This window comes from Aureococcus anophagefferens (assembly GCF_000186865.1).
Source record: "Aureococcus anophagefferens unplaced genomic scaffold AURANscaffold_17, whole genome shotgun sequence".
NCBI classification, from domain to species: Eukaryota; class Pelagophyceae; order Pelagomonadales; family Pelagomonadaceae; genus Aureococcus; species Aureococcus anophagefferens.
In genome coordinates, this window is record NW_008705577.1 from 36,484 (window position 1) to 55,365 (window position 18,882).

Below are 18,882 nucleotides of genomic sequence, written 5' to 3' on the forward strand. Positions count from 1 at the left end.
GACAAGGCCGAGGAGTACGACGACGACGAGAAGCAGGCGGCGCTCGAGCACCTCACGAAGATCCTCATCCTCGTCTTCCTCTTCGCCCTGTTCTGCGCCCAGATGTCCATGTCCGTCATGATGCGCTGCGGCGGCTTCATGATCCACGTCGGCCTCATCGGGATCAACGCGTTTTTGATCGTCTCGGGCGTGATCTTCATCGAGTACACGTACTGGTACTGCGGCGTCTTCCTGATCCTGGTGGGTCTGTGCGGCTGCCTCTTCCACTTCTACATCCGCGCGAACATCGCCTTCGCGAGCGCGTGCCTCCACGTCGGCTGCGAGGTGGTCATGGACTTCCCGCTCCTCGAGGTCGCGGCCTTCGCCGTGAGCGTGCTGGGCGTGCTCTTCTTCTTCACCTTCGGCGTCGCCTGCTACGGCTACTACAACTACCAGCAGGACAAGGAGGACGACGACGAGGACGAGCAGGCGCGGCTCACGATCGTCATCTTCGTCTTCCTCTTCATCTTCTTCTGGACGCAGCAGGTCTTCAAGTACATCATCACGGCGATGACGGCGGACACGGCCCAGACCTGGTGGTACGGCCTCGAGCACACGGGCCACCCGGCGCTGAACGCGCTCGGCCGCACGACGACGTACCATTTGGGGAGCATCGCGTTCGGCGCGTTCTTCGTCGCGCTCATCGAGACCATCGTCGCCATCATCAACTACCTGCGCCGCGAGGCCGAGAAGTGCCCCGGCGGCTGCTGCGTGTCCTGCGTGCTCTGGTTCGTGACGTGCTGCCTCAAGTGCTGCGAGTCGATCCTCGACTACATGAACAAGTACGCGTTCATCTACGTGGGCATCCACGGCTACTCCTACCTCTACGCGGGCAAGCAGGTCTGCGCCCTCTTCGCGACCCAGGGCATGACGGCCGTCGCCTCCGACTTCTTCATCGAGATGATCTTCTTCTTCTTCTCCGTCGGCATCGGCCTCGCGTCCGCGGCGCTCGGCGTCGCCATCGTCGAGTACGGGCCCGACGACTGGTCCGAGGGCATCAACCAGGCCGAGGTCGTCGTCGGCCTCCTCTGCGGCGTCGGCGGCTACTTCGTCGCGCACACGGTCTACGCGCTCGTCGAGGCGGCGAACAAGAGCGCGTTCATCCTCTTCGTCGAGAACCCCCACATCCTCGAGCACACGCACGAGGACGACTTCAACCGCCTCAGCCGCGTCTGGCACATGCTCGGCAAGGAGGTCAAGGACGAGGACAAGTCCCCGGCCTAGGACGAGCCGCGGCCCGCGCCGACCCCCGCACCCCCCCCCGGCCGAGCCGCCCCCGCCCGTCGACGGCGAGTTGGGCCGCCGCCCCCGCACCGATACCCCTGTTTTAATGCCATCAACCCCCGCATCAGCGCGAAGCCGATAGGCGCAACATAGCATCAACGAGCACTTCAACCACCACTTCGAGATCGCGTCGACGTCGCGCGACGACAGATCAAGCTCTTGTGCGCCAGTCGCGTTGACAGCGCCGCCGCTCCGACTGGGAACGACCTCGTTGCAACGACCATGGGCCTCGCGACGCCCTACCTCGTGCTCTACAACGCGTGCTGCCTCGCGGGCTGGTGCTTCGCGCTCGTCGCGGGGATCAAGACCGTCGCCGCGGGCGACGGCGCGCTCGCGGCGCGCCTCGGCGCGGTCTGGGCCGAGGTCGGCGACGTCGTCTTCTACGTGCAGTTCGCCATGGCGCTCGAGATCGGCCACGCGGCGCTGGGCCTCGTGCGGTCGCCGCTCGTCACGACGGCGATGCAGGTCACGAGCCGGCTCTGGATCGTGCTCGTGCCCTACGTCGACGCGCCCTGCCGCATCGGCGAGCAGTGGAGCGTCGGGCTCATGGTGCTCTCCTGGGCCTGCGTCGAGTGCATCCGCTACGCGTTCTACCTCAGCGCGCTCCTCCTGCCCAAGGTGCCGTACCCCGTCTTCTGGGCCCGCTACAGCGCGTTCGCGCTGCTCTACCCCACGGGCATCACGGGCGAGCTGCTCACGGCCTACTGGGGCCTCCACTGCGGCCAGCTGACGCCCTGGCACACGCTCATGCAGTGCATCGTCGCGCTGTACGTGCCGGGGTCGCCGTTCATGTACCTGAACATGGTCGGCAACCGCAAGTCGGCCTTCAAGAAGCGCTTCGCGCCGCCGCCGAAGCCCGCGCGGGGCTGCGCCTTCCCCCTGGACGCCAAGGGCGCGCGGTCGACGACGGCGCCGAACCGGACGGCCGTCGCGGTCGCCATCGAGGCGTGCGGCTCGCCGAATTCCGCGGCCGCGGCGCAGAAGTGCGCGCGCGAGAAGGCCTACCGCTTCGGCTACGCGGGCCACGTGCGCTCCTTGGTCATCGAGGGCGCCTGGTCTGCGGCGGGCGCCGTCGAGTCGGCCCGCGCGGGCCTGAACTGGCTCTACGGCCACTTCCAGTTCGTCTCCAAGGACGACGAATCGTGCGCCTTTGGTGTTGCTGTCGCGCCGGACTCGAAGGCGACGGTGTCCGGCCGCTCGCTCAAGTCGGTGATCGTCCCCGGCGGCAAGAAGGGCAAGACCCTGGCCTACAGCGTGCCCTACGACGGCGGCTGGCACCCGACGCGGCCCAAGGCGCCCGCGGGGGCGCTGTCGGGCGTCGCGCTCCAGGACCAGTGCGACCTCTGGGTCGAGAACGGCCACATCGAGCGCGACGCGTCGCACGCCATCTCCTGGACGGCGGACTACTTCAAGTCCGGCGGCTCGCTCTCGGGCTGCCACTTCGTGCTCATCGGCGCGGGCTCCGCGATGGGGCCCTGCGCGAAGCTGCTGGAGATGGGCGCGAACGTCGTCGCCGTCGACATCCCCGGCGTCTGGGGCAAGGGCGGCAAGCGGCCCGCGTCGGGCCTCTGGAAGCGCCTCTTCGGCCTCGCGAAGGCGTCGCCCGGCGGGTCGCTCACGGTGCCCGTGTCTTCCGACTTCAAGGGCGGCGCGGGCGACCTCGACGCGCTGGCCGAGGCCGCGGGCTGCGACCTCATGATGGAGCCCAAGGAGATCGGCGACTGGCTCGAGGCCTGGATCAAGACGCTGCCCACGTCCGCGCGCGTCTGCATCGGCAACTACACGTACCTCGACGGCGAGCTCCACGTCAAGCTAGCTCTGTGCGCGGACTCGCTCATCGACAAGGTCCTGCGCGCGTCGACGCGCCTCGCGCGGCCCGCGGCCTGCGCCTTCCTCTGCACGCCGACGGACGCGCACCTCGTGCCGAAAGACGCGCGCGACGCCGCCGTCGCCGCCTACGGCTCGGGCCTCCGCAACTTCGGCGCCGAGAAGCTCTTCAACGTGCTCACGGGCGGCGCCAAGCTCCGCGCCAACTTCGAGGCGCCCATCAAGACCAAGTCGGGCACGGACGCCTACATGGTCGACGGCCTGTCGGTGGCGCAGGGCCCGAACTACGCGCTGGCGAAGCGCATGCAGCACTGGCGCGCGGTCCTCGCCTACGACGGCGGCCACGTCGCCTCGACGATGATCGCGCCGTCGACGGCGACCATCTCCGTGATCCACAACAAGACCTTCGCCTGGGCCTACGGCGGCATGCCGTCCTTCGGCTACGAGATCTTCAAGCAGGAGACGACGAACGCGGTCATGACGGCCGTGCTCCTCCACGACGTCCTCAACGACGACGGCCCGAAGAACCCGGCGAACAAGGCCAAGTTCGGCGTCGACAACCCCCTCAAGCTCTTCTCCTCGGAGTCCGTCCACGGCGGCCTCTGGCGGTCGCCCTACGCCGTCGACTCCCTCGGCGAGGCGTCCGCGCTCATCTACTTCGCGGGCCTCGCGCAGCCCTACGCCATCGGCTGCGCCGTCGTCGCCATGGCGGCCTACTACAAGACCCTCCTCGCGTGAAGACCGGCGCGCGACCGGACATCCCCGCACGACTAACTGAAGACTCGCGGGCTCGAAGCGAACCCGGACATCCCCGCGCGACGAAAGACTCGCGAGGTCGAAGCGAACCCGGCCATCCCCGCGCGACGAAAGACTCGCGGGGTCGAAGCGAACGGTCCGTTACGGGTCCCACCGCGCGCTAGCCCTCCGCGCGCCACTCGTCGCCGACGCGCTTGAACTCGACCTCGCGGTCGCAGTTCGGGATGAGCGGGTGCGGGAAGTAGAAGACGCACTTCTTGCCGTTCTCCTCGACCTTGACGACGCCCTCGCCGCTGCAGATTGTCTCGATCTCCGCGGCCAGGTTCTCCCAGGCGCCCTCGGCCTCCTCGCCCGTCGTCAGGTCGCCGAGGTACGTGTTCAGCTCCGCGTCGCTCAGGTCCAGGGGCACGAAGGCCCGCACGAAGGCCTCGCGCTCGTCGCGCGCCGCGAAGGTGAAGAGCTCGTCGAGCTTCGCCTGGAGGGCCGGGTTCGACGTGCGCTTGCCGGTGTCGGCGCGCGGCGGCGTCGAGTCCACGGGCTCGGGGAGCTCCGCCTCGGCCTTGCGCTTGCCCTTGACCAGCTCGGACATGCTTGCGGAGCTGCGGACGGCCCAGACTGCGCTTCGGAGAGCTCGCCAAGCCGATGCGGCACGGCTCGTGTCGTAAACGCTGCCCAACAGCCCTCCAGCGCTCGCGCCGCCAGCCCGACGCGGTTTAGCCGCAGCGCTTCGACGACCATGGCCGCGCTCGACACGCTGGGCGACGAATCCCCGAACATCATGGAGGCCAAGGACATCGTCGAGGACGACGAGGCGCGCGCGAACCGCGACCGCTACCACTGGAGCGAGGTGGACCTGGGCAGCCCCGGGGGCTGGCTCAAGGAGTGGATGGAGCTCAACCTGGACCAGCAGGTGCTCTACGAGGCCGAGGACTACAAGGTGCGGCTCCTCAACACCTACAAGGACACGGGCGAGTGCCTGCTCCACGCGCGCAAGGGCAAGGTCTTCGCGACGTACAATTTGGACCTCGTCGTGAAATGGTACGCGGTGCACCGCCTCGACGGCCGCGTCGTCGGCGAGGCGCGCGGGCGGTTTCGCGTGGCGGAGTTCGGCTCCGAGCGCGTCACGCCCGAGGGCGAGGCGCGCGAGGGCGTCGACGCGGCGACGGGCGACTTTTCGGTGGAGGGCGACTGGGACTTCAAGAAGCCGAACATCTCGGGGCAGGGCGCGGACCAGATGAAGGAGCAGAACCCGGCGCTCCAGGAGAAGGAGAATCTCGACGTGTCCGATGCGGAGAAGCACCTGAAGGAGGTCGTGGGGCGCCTGGCGACGGAGCCGCTCCGCGCGCGGCTCGCGGAGCTCCACCGGCATCTCGCGAAACTGGCCGCGGCGCGGCAGGCGGCCCAGGACAAGGGCCAGAGCTGCCCCGTCGCGGACCCGGAGAAGGTGCCCGAGACGTCCTTCGACGCGAAGCTGCGCGCGGACCGGGCGACGCAGCAGATGGTCAAGGACATCAAGGCGTCGATGCGAAACCCGAAATTTCTCCCGGTGGTCGACGCGATCAAGAACAGGGTCGTCAAGAACGCGGAGCTCCGGTGCATGTCCCTGAGCGACGACGACGTGAAACTCGTCGTCGAGGCGCTGCCGCCGCGCGGCGACGACGGCGGGGACGCGCCGCTGGAGATCCTCGATCTGTCGTACAACGAGATCACGGACGTCGGCGTCCAGGAGCTCATGTTCGCCCTCGCGGCGGGCAAGGCGCCGACGCTCAAGACCTTCAATCTCCGGAACACGAAGCTCACGGACGTCGGGCGGCGCCAGCTGGGGGGGCTGAAGATGATCCGCAAGACCCTCACGGTCGAGCTCGACGACGCGTCGGAGTAAGAGCGTTACACGGCGAGCCACTGGCCCGAGGGCGCCGCCCGCGCCGCGTCGAAGCCGGCGGCCTCGCGCGCCGCGCGCCGCACGAGCGTCTCGTAGGCGTCGTGGGGCAGGTCGTCGGCCGCGTAGAGGGCCCGGTGCGCGTCCGCGGCGATCGCGGCCTGCATGCGCGCGACGTCGGCCCGGGGCACGCGCGCGAGGTAGTCGAAGAGGTCGACGGTCCCGTCGACGTAGGCGGCCTCGGGGATGTAGACGCGCGAGGCGTTGCGCCAGGGGCCCCAGTGCCACGGCGCCGTCAGCTCCGCGTAGAGGCTAAAGACCACCGGGATGCAGCCGACGGCCAGGTCGTCCCAGAGCGACTTGCGGTAGGGCGAGTCGCCGCCGGGCTCCAAACAAAAGACGCTCCTCGCCTTGACGGTCTTGAGCATATTCGGGTGCCAGACGCCGCCGCGCTCGGGCGTCGCGGCGCACGCCGCGTCGCCGCCGCCGCCGTTGAGCAGGCACCGCGCGTCGCGGCGGCAGTCGACCGCGAGCTTCTCGCGCGCCCGGCGCCCGAACTTGCCGTGGGAGTCGCGGCCCACGTAGGACGCGAGGAAGGGCCGCGCGCGGCCCGCGGCCCAGGCCGCGCCCGCCGCGCCCGCCGACGGGTGCAGCGACGACGGGTAGGGTATGGAGACGAGGTTCGGCCGCGTCGCCCGCCGCGCGAGCGCGTCCGCGTCGAAGACCGCCGCGAGGTCCAGCGGCCCGTAGGAGCTCGCGTCGCCCGGCGGCGCCGCGGCGTACGCGAAGCGCTGCGCGTACTTGAGTAGAGTCGTCGGCCGCGCGAACCAGTCGCAGCGGTTCGCGTGGCCCTTGCCGACGACGATGAGGTGGCGGTGCGCCGTGGCGCCGTCGAGGAAGGGCAGCTCGGCGACGAGCGCGGCCTCGCCGCGCGACGCGCCGTCGCCGCACCACCGCGACTTCGGCGCGGGCAGCGCGGGCACGAGGAACAGGTCCGCGGCCGCCGGGTCGAAGGTCCGCGGGCACCGCCGCGACGTCGCCGCGCGGTAGAGCAGGAGCTCCGCCGCGCTCCACTGGTTGCTGTGGTGCGCGGGCCAGACGTCGTCCGGGAACCCGTCGCACGCGGCCGCGCGCATCTGGAACGCGCCGTGGTACGCCTTGCGCGCCGCGACGTCGAAGGGCGCCTCGCAGGACTCGGCGGCCGCGGGCCGCCAGGCGAGGTCGTAGTACGTGCTCGACAAATTCGCGTAGATGTAGACTTTCGGGCAGTCGCTGCGAGCCGCGGCGCCGCAGCGCGTGCGCCGGCCGATGCGCTCGAGCGCGCAGTACGTGTGCTTGCATTTTTGCCATGGGGTGGCGGCTTGGAGCAGTGTTGCGAGGACCAGCGCGCGGAGAAGTGTTACGAGCAGCAGCGCGCGGATCATTGGGCTACAAAAGGGCAGCCCATCATCAGCCCATCTTATGCGGCAGCCCGGCACCGTCAGCTTCGGGGTCCCCTCGGGCTGCGTCTCACCTGATCACCGAGGTGTAGCTAGCCACTGGTCTGACCTGATCAATCAGATCGATGGTTGGGACCCCACAGACACCTTTACCCTCAGACCTCGAAGCTTCAAGCTTCACTTCCGACTCACTGACTCTCACGTGTTCTAACGCGACTTCTTCCGACTCACTTCCGACTCGTTGACCGACATTCATTCCGTTGAGAACTCCACGAATCTCACACGGCAGCATCGTCCCGCGGGGCAGCATTCAACAATCAGGCCGTCCGCATTCACAACCGCAAACCTACAGAGCGGCACGGCATTCAACATTATCGTCAACGGGATCTTCACGAGATCTCGTCAACTGAATAAGGGTGAAGGTGGACAAGTAAAATGGCGGTTTTCTTGGGGCACCCGCGGAGGGGCCTTTCTTTTTTGCCAAATCTGCCTGGGTGACTTACCCCAGGCACGTTTCGAAGGGGAGATCACCCGGGCCGCGCCGCGCGGCAGGCCGTGGGATCTCCGGAGTCGCACAGCAAGATCGAACAAGGGGCTGCGTTACGTCGGGGGCAGAGATTGCGGCCGCCCCTACTGCTCCTGCATGGAGCGTCGGATGGCCTCCTGGATCGCCTCCTCCTCCGTCATGGGCGTGCCGTCCTCGTTCACGTTCGGCGGCGGCGCCGCGGCCGCGCCCGGCGCGGCGCCGCTCGGCGGCGCGCCGCCGTTCAGGGCCGCGAGGGCCGCGGCGAGGTCCGGCGGCGGCGCGCCGGGCTGGCCCGGGAGCGCCCCCGGGAGCGCGCCCGGCGGGAGCGAGCCGAGGAGCTGGCGCGCCATCTCCGGATTCCGCTGCAGCTCGCCGAGCGTCTGCTGCATCTGCTGCTGGAGCTGGGGGTTGTTCTGGACGAGCTGCATGACGCGCTGCATCTGCGCCGCGTCCGGCGCGCCGCCGCCGAGGCCGCCGAGGCCGCCGAGGCCGCCCAAACCGCCGAGGCCGCCCGGCGCGCCGCCGCCGCCGCCGCCGGGCATGCCGCCGAGGCCGGCCATCTGCTGCTGGAGCATCTGGGCCATGGCCGGATTGCGCTGCACGGTCTCCATGGCGCGCTGCATCGCCGCCGGGTCCGCCATCATCGCGTTGACCTGCTCCATGAGCGCCGGGTTCGACCGGAGCGCCTGCATCATGCCGCCGAGGCCGCCCGGCGGCGGCGCGCCGCCGAGGCCCAGGCCCGCGAGGCCCCCCGGGGGGAAGCCCGCCGCCGCGACCGGCGGCGGCGCGGCCGCGGCCTCGATGGCGTCGAGGCGCGCGGACAGTGCGCGCTCCGCGGCCGAGAGCGGGCCCCACGCGGACGCCGACGGCGTGATCTGCAGCATGGCGTCGGCCTCGCGGAAGCCCGCCTCCTTGAGGACGTCGAGCGCCCCGTCGTGGCCCACGCACTTGCGCTGGAAGGCCGCGTTGCTCAGCTTGAGCTTCTGGTACTTTTCCTCCGTCGGGTGGTGCACGACGTTCGACAGGATCTTGTGCAGCGTCTTCAGCACCTCCGTGCCGCCGGACGCCTCGGCGCGGGCGACGGCGCGCGACAGGGGCGTCGCGGCGGGCACAGGGATGGTCGGGATGACGTGCGCGGCGACGGGCGTCGCGACCGGCGGCGGCGGCGCGGGCGCGGGCGCGGACGACGCCTTCGCGCCGACGAGCAGCACGGTCAGCCCGTCCTTCGTGACGCCGTAGTCGCTCAGGGGCTTGGCGTCGTCGGCGAGCAGCTTGCCCATGAAGACGAAGCGGGGCTTCGCGTCGACGTTGACGGCCGCGCGGAGCGCGCCGACGGTCGCCGTCTTCGGCAGCGTCACGGACGTCGGCGCCGCGGAGCCCGACGCCGCCTTGACCGTGAGCGTCATGGTCTCGCCCTTGGGCCCGACGAGGCCCCCGTTCTTCTCGAGGGACCCGTTGAGCGCGTCCTGCACGTTGCCGAGGATCGGCCCGAGCAATTTGCCGAGCGGCGTCGCGAGCATCTCCCCCGGCAGGCTCAGGATCCACGCGGGCACGCCGCGGCCGCAGAGGAAGTTGAGCACGACGTCGCTGAAGTTGTTGCAGTTCTTCGTCCAGAGGTCGTAGGACTCGGCCGTCCAGCTCGCCGCGATCGAGCACAGGAACTCGTCGAGCTCGTCCTCGGTCTTCGAGGTCTCGCCCATGGCCTCGACGCGCACGGGGCCGTGGCCCATGGCCTCGACGACCTGGGTCGGGTCCTGGGCAGCTCCACCGTCTTGTTGTCGAGGAGCGCGCCCATGGACGCGCTCATCTCTTTGGCCGCGCCCCCTGAAAGGTCGTATATGGCGAGCTCGACGGGCGCCATGTGCTCGTTGCGGCGGTGTGCCACGCGCGAAGGACACTGCCGCGCGTCTAAAGTTTTTTGTGCCGAGGACGGCGTCGAAGCCGGCCGACGCGCAGCAGCGCTGGCTCTCCGAAGCGACCGCGCCCGGGGGTCTATGGCGTCCGCGGCGCGCGCGCGCGCCGCCAGCGCTGGAGCACGCCGTCCCCCTTCTACGAAGAATTCCGCGTCGGCCGCGGCGACGAGTCAAGTGTACTCGAGGAGCTCGGCTCCATTGCCTACTAGTAGCTCATGTGTCTGCTAACCGGTGACCGAGACTCGGCGGCCGCCCGCATCAAGTCGGAGCTGGAGGAAGGCACAGAACCCGTGCCAGGTGTGGAAGCAGCACCGCACCCATTACTAGTGGCGCAGGAGCGCACGTGATGCAGATAGTAAAGAGAGTGCTCGGAACGGCGCTGTCCAAGCTCCGAGTAGGCGTCCGAGTCGCCCACGCCCGGCCAGGCCTCCGCCGGCGGCCGGCGCCGCGGCCGGGACTGCTACTCCCTCTACGCAGCCTTTGGACGGGAGGCCGAGGCTTCATTTTTATATAGGTGCGGAGAGTGAGTTCGAACATACTGTGAGAAACACTCGAGGAGAGTGGAAACGCGCGCCGCCGCCGCCGCCGCCGCCGCGGCCGCCGGAGGCCGTCGTGCCGAAGGGGGCGACCGTCGCGCAGCCCGTGCTGCCCGTGCCGCCCGTGTCGCCGCCCGTGTCGCCGCCCGTGTCGCCGCCCGTGTCGCCGCATGTCCGTCGCGTCGACGCCGCCTCCGACGCTAGGACTCCAGCGTCAGGAACGGCGCGGGAACGCGCGCGCGGACGGCCTCGTGCAACAAAAACAAGAGCCGCGTTGAAGCTCATCAGATCAGCCTCGACGGCCCGCGGCGCCACCGGCGACGAAAGATGAGCCGCAACGGGATCAGCTGGCGGGCCATGGCCGCCCTCCTGGCCCTCGCGGGGCTCGCCGCGACCCTCCGGCCGACGCCCATCCGATTAAGCACCCCGAGACGAAAACACCACGCCGTGACGATGAAGTTGTCGACGCCCGCGACGCAAACGACGGACCCCTTCTTCGGGGAGCCGCCCCGCGAGCCCCCGAAGCTGCCGGGCCTCAAGCCCGACGAGAACTTCAGCGTCGACGAGGCGCGGGCCGCCGCGGGGAAGATGCGGCGGGACGCGTACGCGGCGGAGAAGGCGGGCCGCGCGGCCGACGCCGTGCGGCTGCTCCGCCGCGCGACCGCGCTGCGCCCCCACGACAGCGCGCGGGCCTGGAGCCGCCTCGCGCGGCTCCACCGCCTCGCCAAGGACTGGCCGTCCATGCGCGCGGCCCTGCGCCGCGGCGTCGCGGCGATGCCCGGCGAGGCCGCGCTGTGGCGCGAGCTCGCCGAGGCGAGCCGGACCGCGGGCGACGGCGCGGCGGCGAAGCTCCACTATCGCCGCGCCGTCGAGGCCGAGCCGACGCTCGTGGCCGCCTGGGACGCCTGGGCGCGCCTCGAGCTGCGGGGCGGCGACGCCGCGGCGGCCGCGCGGCTCGCGCGGCGGGGCTTGGAGGCGTGCGGCGCCGTGGCCGGCGAGGCCGGCGCGAAGGTCCAGCCCGACGCCGCGCGCCTCTGGCACGCCTACGGCCTCGCCCTGGGCCGGGGCGGCGGCGCGCGCGCGGGCGCGGCGAACGCGACGCGCTTGGCCGAGGCGGCGCTTCGAAGGGGCCTCCGCGACTTCCCGCGGCACGCGCACCTCCGCCACGCGCTCGGCGTCGAGCTCGCGGGCCGCGGCGACGACGCCGGCGCTAGGCGCGAGCTGCGCCTCGCCGTCGTCTGCGGCCACGACGAGGCGCTCCTGTCGCTGGCGAGGTTGGAGGAGACGGCGGGCGACCTGCCGGCGGCGCGGCGCGCGTACCGCCGCGCGTGCGGCCTCGAGCGGGCCCCCGGACTCCTGGGCAACGCGACGCGCGAGGACCGCGTGGCGGGCACGGGCGAGCACATCGCGTCCTGGCTCGCCTTCGCGCGCTTCGAGGCGCTCTCGGCGAAAGACGCCGGGTCCGCGGCCGCGCTGTACCGGCGCGCGTCCGTGCGGTTCCCGCGCGACGCGGAGCTCTACGTCCAGTGGGCGCGGCTCGAGCGCGACGCGGACCGGTCGCGCGAGATCCTGGCGGTCGCGCTGAGCCACCGGCCGCGGTCGACGCGCGTCTGGCACGCGCTCGGCGACCTGGAGGCGACGACGGCCGCGCGCGACGGCGGCGACCGCGCCGAGGCGTCGCTCCACGCGGCGCGGCGCTCCTTCTACCGCGGCGCGCGCGCGTCCAACGGCGGCGCGGACCTCGTGGCGCTCGTGCACGCCTGGGCCCACGCGGAGTGGGCGCTCGCGCGGGCCCGGGGGGAATCGGACGGCCAGCCCGTGAGTCGGTCGGGCGCGAACCGGACGCGGCGCCTCTTCGACTGGGCCTTGCGCCTCGCAGCGCGGGGCCACCCGGACGCCCTGCCCTGGGTCGCCTGCGGCCGCGCGCGCTTCGAGGCCTTCGTCGCGGACTGCCCCGAGGTCGGCGACCGCGAAGTCGCCGCGCGCTTCGCGCGCGAGGCCATCGAGCACGCGGACGAGGTCGACGACTTCGAGACGGCGGCGACGGCCTGGCGCGTGCTCGCGCGCTTGGACCGCGACGCCAAGCCCGCGCGCGCGACGGCCTTCGCCGCGCGCGCGGCGCGCGCGGACGCGCGCCACGAGTCGACGGCGGGCGCCGCGCACCCGCTCGGCCGGTCCTGGACGACGAAGCCGCCGCCCCTCGAGGAGCGCTTCGGCTGCTGCCCGCGCCTCCACCTCGACGACTACGCGCCCTGAACGCGCCCCCGGGGCCCCTTGCACACTCCGCCCGCCCCCCCGCCCCCCTGTCTTTTATACCCGCGCGCGCTTAACGAGACGCAGCCCGCGATTGACCCGCCGCACTCTTTTATGCCCGCGTCCTAGGGGTCGGGCCCCTTGTAGTCGCCGAAGGGCGGCGGCGCCTTGAGGATCTTGACGGACTTGATGATGTCGCCCTCCTCGACGGCGCCGAGGAAGTCGGAGCCCGCGATGGTGTAGCCGAAGCACGAGTAGCGGCCGTCGAGGAGGTTCTTGCCCGCGGGCGTGAGGTCGCTGTCGAAGAGGAGGAAGAAGAACTGGGACGACGCCGAGTCGGCCTCGTACTCGTCGCGCGCCATGCCGAGCGCGCCGTAGGCCTGGAAGGGCAGCACGGTCTGCGCCGAGCCGCGCTGGCCGTCCTCCGTCGTCTCGCCGTAGGTCGGCGCCTTGTCGCCGTCGACGAAGAGCTCGAGCGGCACGCGCCGCGGCTCCTTCTTCGGATCGCCGTCCTGCCCGTAGCCGATCAAGGGGCCGTCGGGCCCGTCGGGGTCGCCGGTCTGGACGACGAAGCCGTCGGCGCGCTGGATGGCCATGCCGTTGTAGAAGCCCTTGGACACGAGGTCGAGGAAGTTGCCGGAGGTGAGAGGCGTCGTATAGCCGTCGAGGATCATCTCCATCTTCGCCTCCTTGTAGAGGATGCCATCAACAGCAAAAGTGCCGCCCTTGTCCTTCTTGACCATGGTCCACTCGACGCGCGCGCGGCCGTCGAGGCGCGGCACGTTCTTGAACTCGGGCGGCGCGTTCGCGTACTTGAGCCCCGCGGGGACCAAGCGCGCCTCGACCTTGCTCACGAGGTCCGCGGCCGTCGCCTGGGCGGCGAAGGCCTTGTCGAGGGAGTCGCGCTCCTGGGGCGAGCCCGCGGCGCCCGTGTCCGCGAGGATGGCCGCGATGGGGTCGAGCGCGGCCTTGAGCTCGCCGAGCAAGGCCTCGACCTCGTCCTTGACGGGCCCGGGCGCGCCCGCGGCGATCTTCGACCCGTCGCCCAGCAGCGTCTGCGCCTTGACGACGTCGGAGCCGGCGGCGCGGATGCGCTTCGCGCGCAGGTCGTCCTTGATGGCCTCGACGGCCTGCTGCACCTTGCGCGCCTCGGCCTTTTTCGTCGCGGACCCGATCGCGCCGCCGATGGGCAGGCCGTTGCGCAGCAGCGACTCCGGGTCCTTGTTCACGCGGCTCCCCGCCGACGTGGCGGCATCGCTGGGCTTCGCCGCGAGGGCCGCCTCGGGCAGCGCGACGAGCGGGGCGCCGAGGGCGCTGAAGGCGACGGCGGCGCTCGCGACGCGCTTCAGGAGCGGCGCGGCGGCGTTGCGGCGCGGCTGCGCTGTCGGCGCGTGCGGTACTTTGAGCGCTGCGGCGGTTGCCAGGAATAGGAGCGTTGCCGCTCGGCGCGCGATCGCGTAATTGAAGCCCATCACGGGCGCCGCTGACTCCGAGCCGTCAAAGATCGAGCTCTTGACGCCATCGCCGGCTCGTTGCCCCTCGGGCTTCGGGAGCACTACTTGGAGCACTTTCGGGAGCACTCGAGGACACTTAGTAGCGCCGCGAGCTCCGGGGGCTGCGGCGGGGGCTGCGGTCTCCCGAGCGCTTCGAGCGGGACGAGGGCAGGATGGCCTTGAGGAAGTCGCGGTACTTGAGGCGGCCCTCGCGGCGGCCGGGGAACTGCGCCATGGTCTTGCGGACCTCGCGGCTCGAGAGCGACACGCCGAGCTTCTTCATGGCCTTGGCGAACTCGCGCTCGTCGATGGTGCCGTCGCCGTCGAGGTCGAAGTGGGCGAAGATGTCGTCGGGCGACAGGCCGTCGTCGACGGCGTCGCGGACGAGGCTCCGGAGCCGCTTGAGCGCGTCGTCGTCGTCGTCCTCGTCGCCGTCGCCGTCGCCGTCGGCGTAGCGCGCGAGGTCGCGCCAGGCGACGGCGCCGCCGCGGTCGAAGCGGTCCGCGACGCGCCGCGCGTCGGACGACGAGAGCTCGAAGCCGAGGGTCGCGAACGCGCGGTCCAAATCGGCCCGCGACACCGCGCCGTCGCCCGCGTAGTCGTAGGCCTCGAAGGCGCGCGCGTAGTTGGGCCGCTTGCCCCGCCGGTCCCGCGACCGCTTCGCCTCCTTCCGTAAAGCCCGGAGCGCGCCCGCGGCGCGCTCGCGGCTCTTGGACGACGCGCGCGGCGACCGCGACCCGCGGTCCGAGCCGCGGCGGCTCGCCGGCGCGACGGCCTTGACGAAGTCGCGGTACCGCACGCGGCCGCGGCGCCCGCCGGGGAAGCGGTCCATGACCTTGCGGACCTCGTAGGCCGTCATCTCGACGCCCAGCTTCTTCATGCCCTTGGTGAACTCCCGCTCGTCGACGTCGCCGCTCCCGTCGCGGTCGAAGTGCTCGAAGCAGTCCGCGGGACTCAGGCCGTCCTGCACGGCGTCGCGCACCAACCCGCGCAGGCGGCCCATGACCTCGTCGACGGCGTCGTCCGAGTCCTCGGGCCGCGACCCGGCGCCCTCCGCGAACTTCAAGAACTCGCGCAGCGACACGGTGCCGTCGCCGTCGCGGTCCAGGCGCTCCACGACGCGGTCGAACTCGCCGCCGTCGAACTCGAAGCCGAGCTTCTCGAGCCCGCGCCGGAACTCGCGCCGCTCGAGGCGCCCCGACCCGTCCGCGTCGAGATCCCGGAAGGCCCGCCGGTAGTCCGGCGGCCCGCCGGACCGCCGCGCGAGGCGCTCGAGCTCCGCGCGGAGCGGCTCCAGCGCGCCGCGCGGCTCCCGGCTCCGCGACCGCGACGGCTTGACGGCCTCGAGGAAGTCGTCGTACTTGACGCGGCCGCGGCGGCCGGGGAAGCGGTCCATGGCCTTGCGCACCTCGTAGGCCGTCAGCTCCGCGCCGAGCTTCCGCAGCCCCCGCGCGAACTCGTCCTCGTCGACGGTGCCGTCGCCGTCGCGGTCCAGGCGCTCGAAGACGGCCCGGGGCGACGACCCGCCGTCGAGGCGGTCGCGGCACGCGTCGCGCAGCAGCTTCAAGACGTCGTCCTGGTCCTCCTCGCGCGCGCCCGCGCCGGCGCCCCGGTCGCACCAGCCCACGAACTCGGCGTAGGACACCTTGCCGTCGCCGTCGACGTCGAAGCGGTCCACGAGGCCGTCGACGTCGTCCGCGGACAATTCGAAGCCGAGCCGCTCGAGCGCGCGGCGGAACTCGCGCTTGTTGATCTTGCCCGAGTCGTTGTCGTCGAATTCCAAAAAGGCGTCGCGGAGCCGGTTGCGCCGGCCCCGGGCCAGGCGCCGCACCTCCTTGAAGACCGCGCGCTCCAGTCGCGTCGTCCGGTCGTCGCCCGAAGCGTCCGCGAACTTCAGGAACTCCCGCAGCGACACGCGGCCGTCGCCGTCGACGTCGAGCCGGTCGACGACGGCCCTTAAATCCTCCGACGACAGCTCCTCGAAGCCGAGCTTCTCCAGGCCCCGCCGGAACTCGCGCGGCTCCAGGTAGCCCGACCCGTCGCGGTCCAACGCGCGGAAGACGCGCTTGTAGTCCGGCGGCCCCTCGGACCGCTGGCCCAGGCGCCGGATCTCGCTGCGCAGCAGGCGGAAGCCCGCGGGCTCCTCCTTCTTGCCGGCACCCGCCGCGGACTCGAGCAGTTTCGCGACGTCCGCCACCGGCGCGCCGTCGCGGCCGCCGACGGCCTCCAGCACGTCCGCGGCCTCGTCGCGCGTGATCTCGATGTCCATGGCCTCGAGGGACCGCCGCAGGTCCCGCGCGCTGTCGATGACCCTGGCGTCCGTCGACTTGCGGAGCTCGCGCGAGAAGTCGGGCGGGCCGTCGCGGCTCTTCGCGAGGCGCTTGACCTCGCGCTTCACCGCCGCGACGCCCGGCGGGTCGCGCGCGTCGCCCTCGCCCACGGCGTCGTAGAAGTCGCGGAGCCGCACGGTGCCGTCGCGCCCCGGGAAGCGCGCGAAGACCTTTTTCGTCTCGTACGCGCTCAGGGACACGCCGAGCTTCTTCATGCCCTTTTGGAACTCGCGCTCGTCGACGTCGCCGCTGCCGTCGCGGTCGAAGGCGTCGAAGCAGTCCGCTACTTCTAAACCGTCGCGCTTCGCGTCGGCGACGGCGTTCTTCAGCCTGTCGAGGACGTCGTCGACGTCGCCCTCGAGCAGCGCGGCGCCGCCGCCGTCGGCGAAGGCGACGAACTCCTTCCAGGACACCTTCCCGTCGCCGTCGCGGTCGAAGCGCGCCATCAGCGCGTCGACGTCGGCCCGGTCGAGGCGGAAGCCCAGGTCGTCGAGCGCGCGGCCGAGCTCGCGGCGGCTGAGCTTCCCCGAGCCGTTCGCGTCCATGTCCTCGAAGGCCCGCCGCAGCTTCTTCGACCCGCCGAGGCGCTCGAGCTCCTTGCGCAGGGCGCGCTCGACCCTGTTCGTCCGCTCCTCGTCCTCGCGCCCGCCGCCCGTGGCGAAGGCCACGAACTCGCGGAAGTCGACTTTGCCGTCGCCGTCGCCGTCGAAGGCCGCGACGGCGTCCCGGACGTCGTCGGCGCCGAGGTCCTCGAAGCCCAAAGCTTTCAGCGCCCGCTTGAACTCGCGGGGCTCGAGCTTGCCCGAGCCGTCGGCGTCGAAGTCGTCGAAGACGCGCGCGTAGTCCGGCGCGCGGCCTCGGCGCTCCGCGAGGCGGTCGATGGCGCTCCGCAGGGCCCGGAGGCCCGGGGGCGCGTCGGCCGCGCCGCCGGCCTCGCTGTCGCCCTTGAGGAACCGCAGGAACCGCCCGCCGTCGACGTTGCCGTCCTCCGACGGGTCGAAGCGCGCCGCGAGCCGCGCGCGCTCCGACGCCGCGAGGTCCACGCCGAGGCGGTCGAGGACGACCCCAAAGTCGCGCGCGCCGATGAGCCCGGACCCGTTGCCGTCGACGTCCGCGAGCGCGTCGGCGGCGTCGCGGGGCGTGAGCTTGCGCTTGTGGCTCAGGTAGCGCACCTTCTGCTCCAGGAACGCGTGGCACGGGTCCTTGACGAAGACCAGGAACTCCGGGTACTCGACCCAGCCGTCGCCGTCCAGGTCCATGGCCGCGAACAAGTCCCGCTCCTGCTCGCCGGAGAGCTTGAGCTTTAACGCTCGCAGACCGTCCGCGAGGTCCGCGGCGTCGACCCGCCCGCGCCGCTTCGTGTCGAAGTGCTTGAAGGCCCGGCGCAGGCGCCCCGGCTGCCACCACTCGAAGCGGCGCTTGATCATGGCCCGCAGCTTCTCCTCGACGCGCCAGGCCTCGCCGGCCTCGGGCCGCACGGGCAGCACGCCGTTGAGCAGCTCGACGTAGTGCACGCCGCCGCGCGTCGCCGCGCGGTAGCGGTTCTCCAGCGCGTCGAGATCCGAAGCGTCGAGGCGGCAGCCGAGGGCGCGGAGCACGCGCGCGAAGGCGTCGCGCGTCAGCACGCCCGAGTACGCGCCGTCCTCCTTCTCGAACGCCGCGCGGTAGTCGACGCCCGCGCGCACCTGCGCCTTGAGCGCGTCCCGCAGCACGTCGCCGGCGTCGGCGCGCGTCTGGCGGTGCGGCGCCGGCGCCGCGGGCTCGCCGTCGCCGCCGTCCGCCGCGGCCTCGACGGACGCGACGAAGTCGCGGTACACGACGTCGCCCCGCGGGTCCAGGAAGTGCGTCACCACGAAATCGAGGTCGTCGTCCCGCATGTCGCTGCGTAGATCCTCGACGAGAGCGCGCTTGAAGGCCTTGGGCGCCAGGCGCCCGCTGTCGTCGCGGTCGAGGCCGTCGAAGACGCCGCGCGCCCAGGCCCGCGTCGTCAGCACGTCGTCGCCGAGCTTTCTCAGGAGCCCGTCGAGCTTCTGCTTCGCGTCGTCGACGTCCGGCGTCGCCGCCCAGGCGAGGAAGCGCTTCCAGGCCGCGCCGCGGACCGTCGCCAGCGCCGGGTCGACGGCGAAGCGGTCCCCGAGCGCCACGAGGTCGGCCTCGGACAGGCAGAGCCCCGCCCTCTTGCCCGCGCTCGCGAAGACGCGCGGGTCCAGCACGTCGGCGCCGCGCCAGTCGTAGCGCGCGAACTGGGCCTTGACGACGGCGGCGTTGCGGTTCGCGCCGAGGCGCTCGTCGGCCTCGGCGAGCGCCGCGCGGCACCGGCTCCGCAGGTGCGCCCAGTCCGGCGGTCCGCCCGGCGGCGGCAGCGACGGCGGCAGGCGCGCGTACTCGACCAGGGCGTCGTAGGCGACGCCGGCGCTGCCCGGGTCGACGACGGCCGCGAGGCCCCGGATCTCGGGCCGCCCCGCCGCGGGCGCGCCCAAGACGCTGTCGACGAGCGCCTCGAAGTCGTCGCGCTCGAGGGCCGCGCGGCCCCGCGTGTCCGCGCGCCGGAACGCCTCGCGCAGCGTGCCCGCCTCGAGCAGCGTGCCCAGCGCCTCCCGGAGCCGC

The 18,882-nt window shown here is 71.9% G+C and overlaps 4 protein-coding genes across 4 annotated transcripts; 1 reads left to right on the forward strand and 3 right to left on the reverse strand.

The window, feature by feature from the left end:
* Positions 1-1,545: 1,545 nt before the first annotated feature.
* AURANDRAFT_29797 (hypothetical protein) lies at positions 1,546-2,142 on the forward strand (the record flags this gene model as incomplete). The annotated part of the gene is made up of 1 exon (XM_009040800.1): positions 1,546-2,142. A coding segment is annotated over one exon (597 nt), but the record flags the coding sequence as incomplete, so codon positions are not given.
* Positions 2,143-9,216: 7,074 nt separating this feature from the next.
* Positions 9,217-9,480, reverse strand: AURANDRAFT_29814 (hypothetical protein; the record flags this gene model as incomplete). Its single annotated transcript, XM_009040961.1, has 1 exon — positions 9,217-9,480. A coding segment is annotated over one exon (264 nt), but the record flags the coding sequence as incomplete, so codon positions are not given.
* A 3,097-nt stretch (positions 9,481-12,577) lies between these two features.
* AURANDRAFT_29848 (hypothetical protein) lies at positions 12,578-13,195 on the reverse strand (the record flags this gene model as incomplete). Its single annotated transcript, XM_009040960.1, has 1 exon — positions 12,578-13,195. The coding sequence occupies one exon, from the start codon at positions 13,193-13,195 to the stop codon at positions 12,578-12,580; it is 618 nt and encodes a 205-aa protein (XP_009039208.1).
* Positions 13,196-15,560: 2,365 nt separating this feature from the next.
* On the reverse strand, positions 15,561-16,847 carry AURANDRAFT_29651 (hypothetical protein; the record flags this gene model as incomplete). The annotated part of the gene is made up of 2 exons (XM_009040959.1): positions 15,561-15,794; positions 16,671-16,847. Coding segments are annotated over 2 exons (411 nt in total), but the record flags the coding sequence as incomplete, so codon positions are not given.
* Between the last annotated feature and the right edge of the window lie 2,035 nt (positions 16,848-18,882).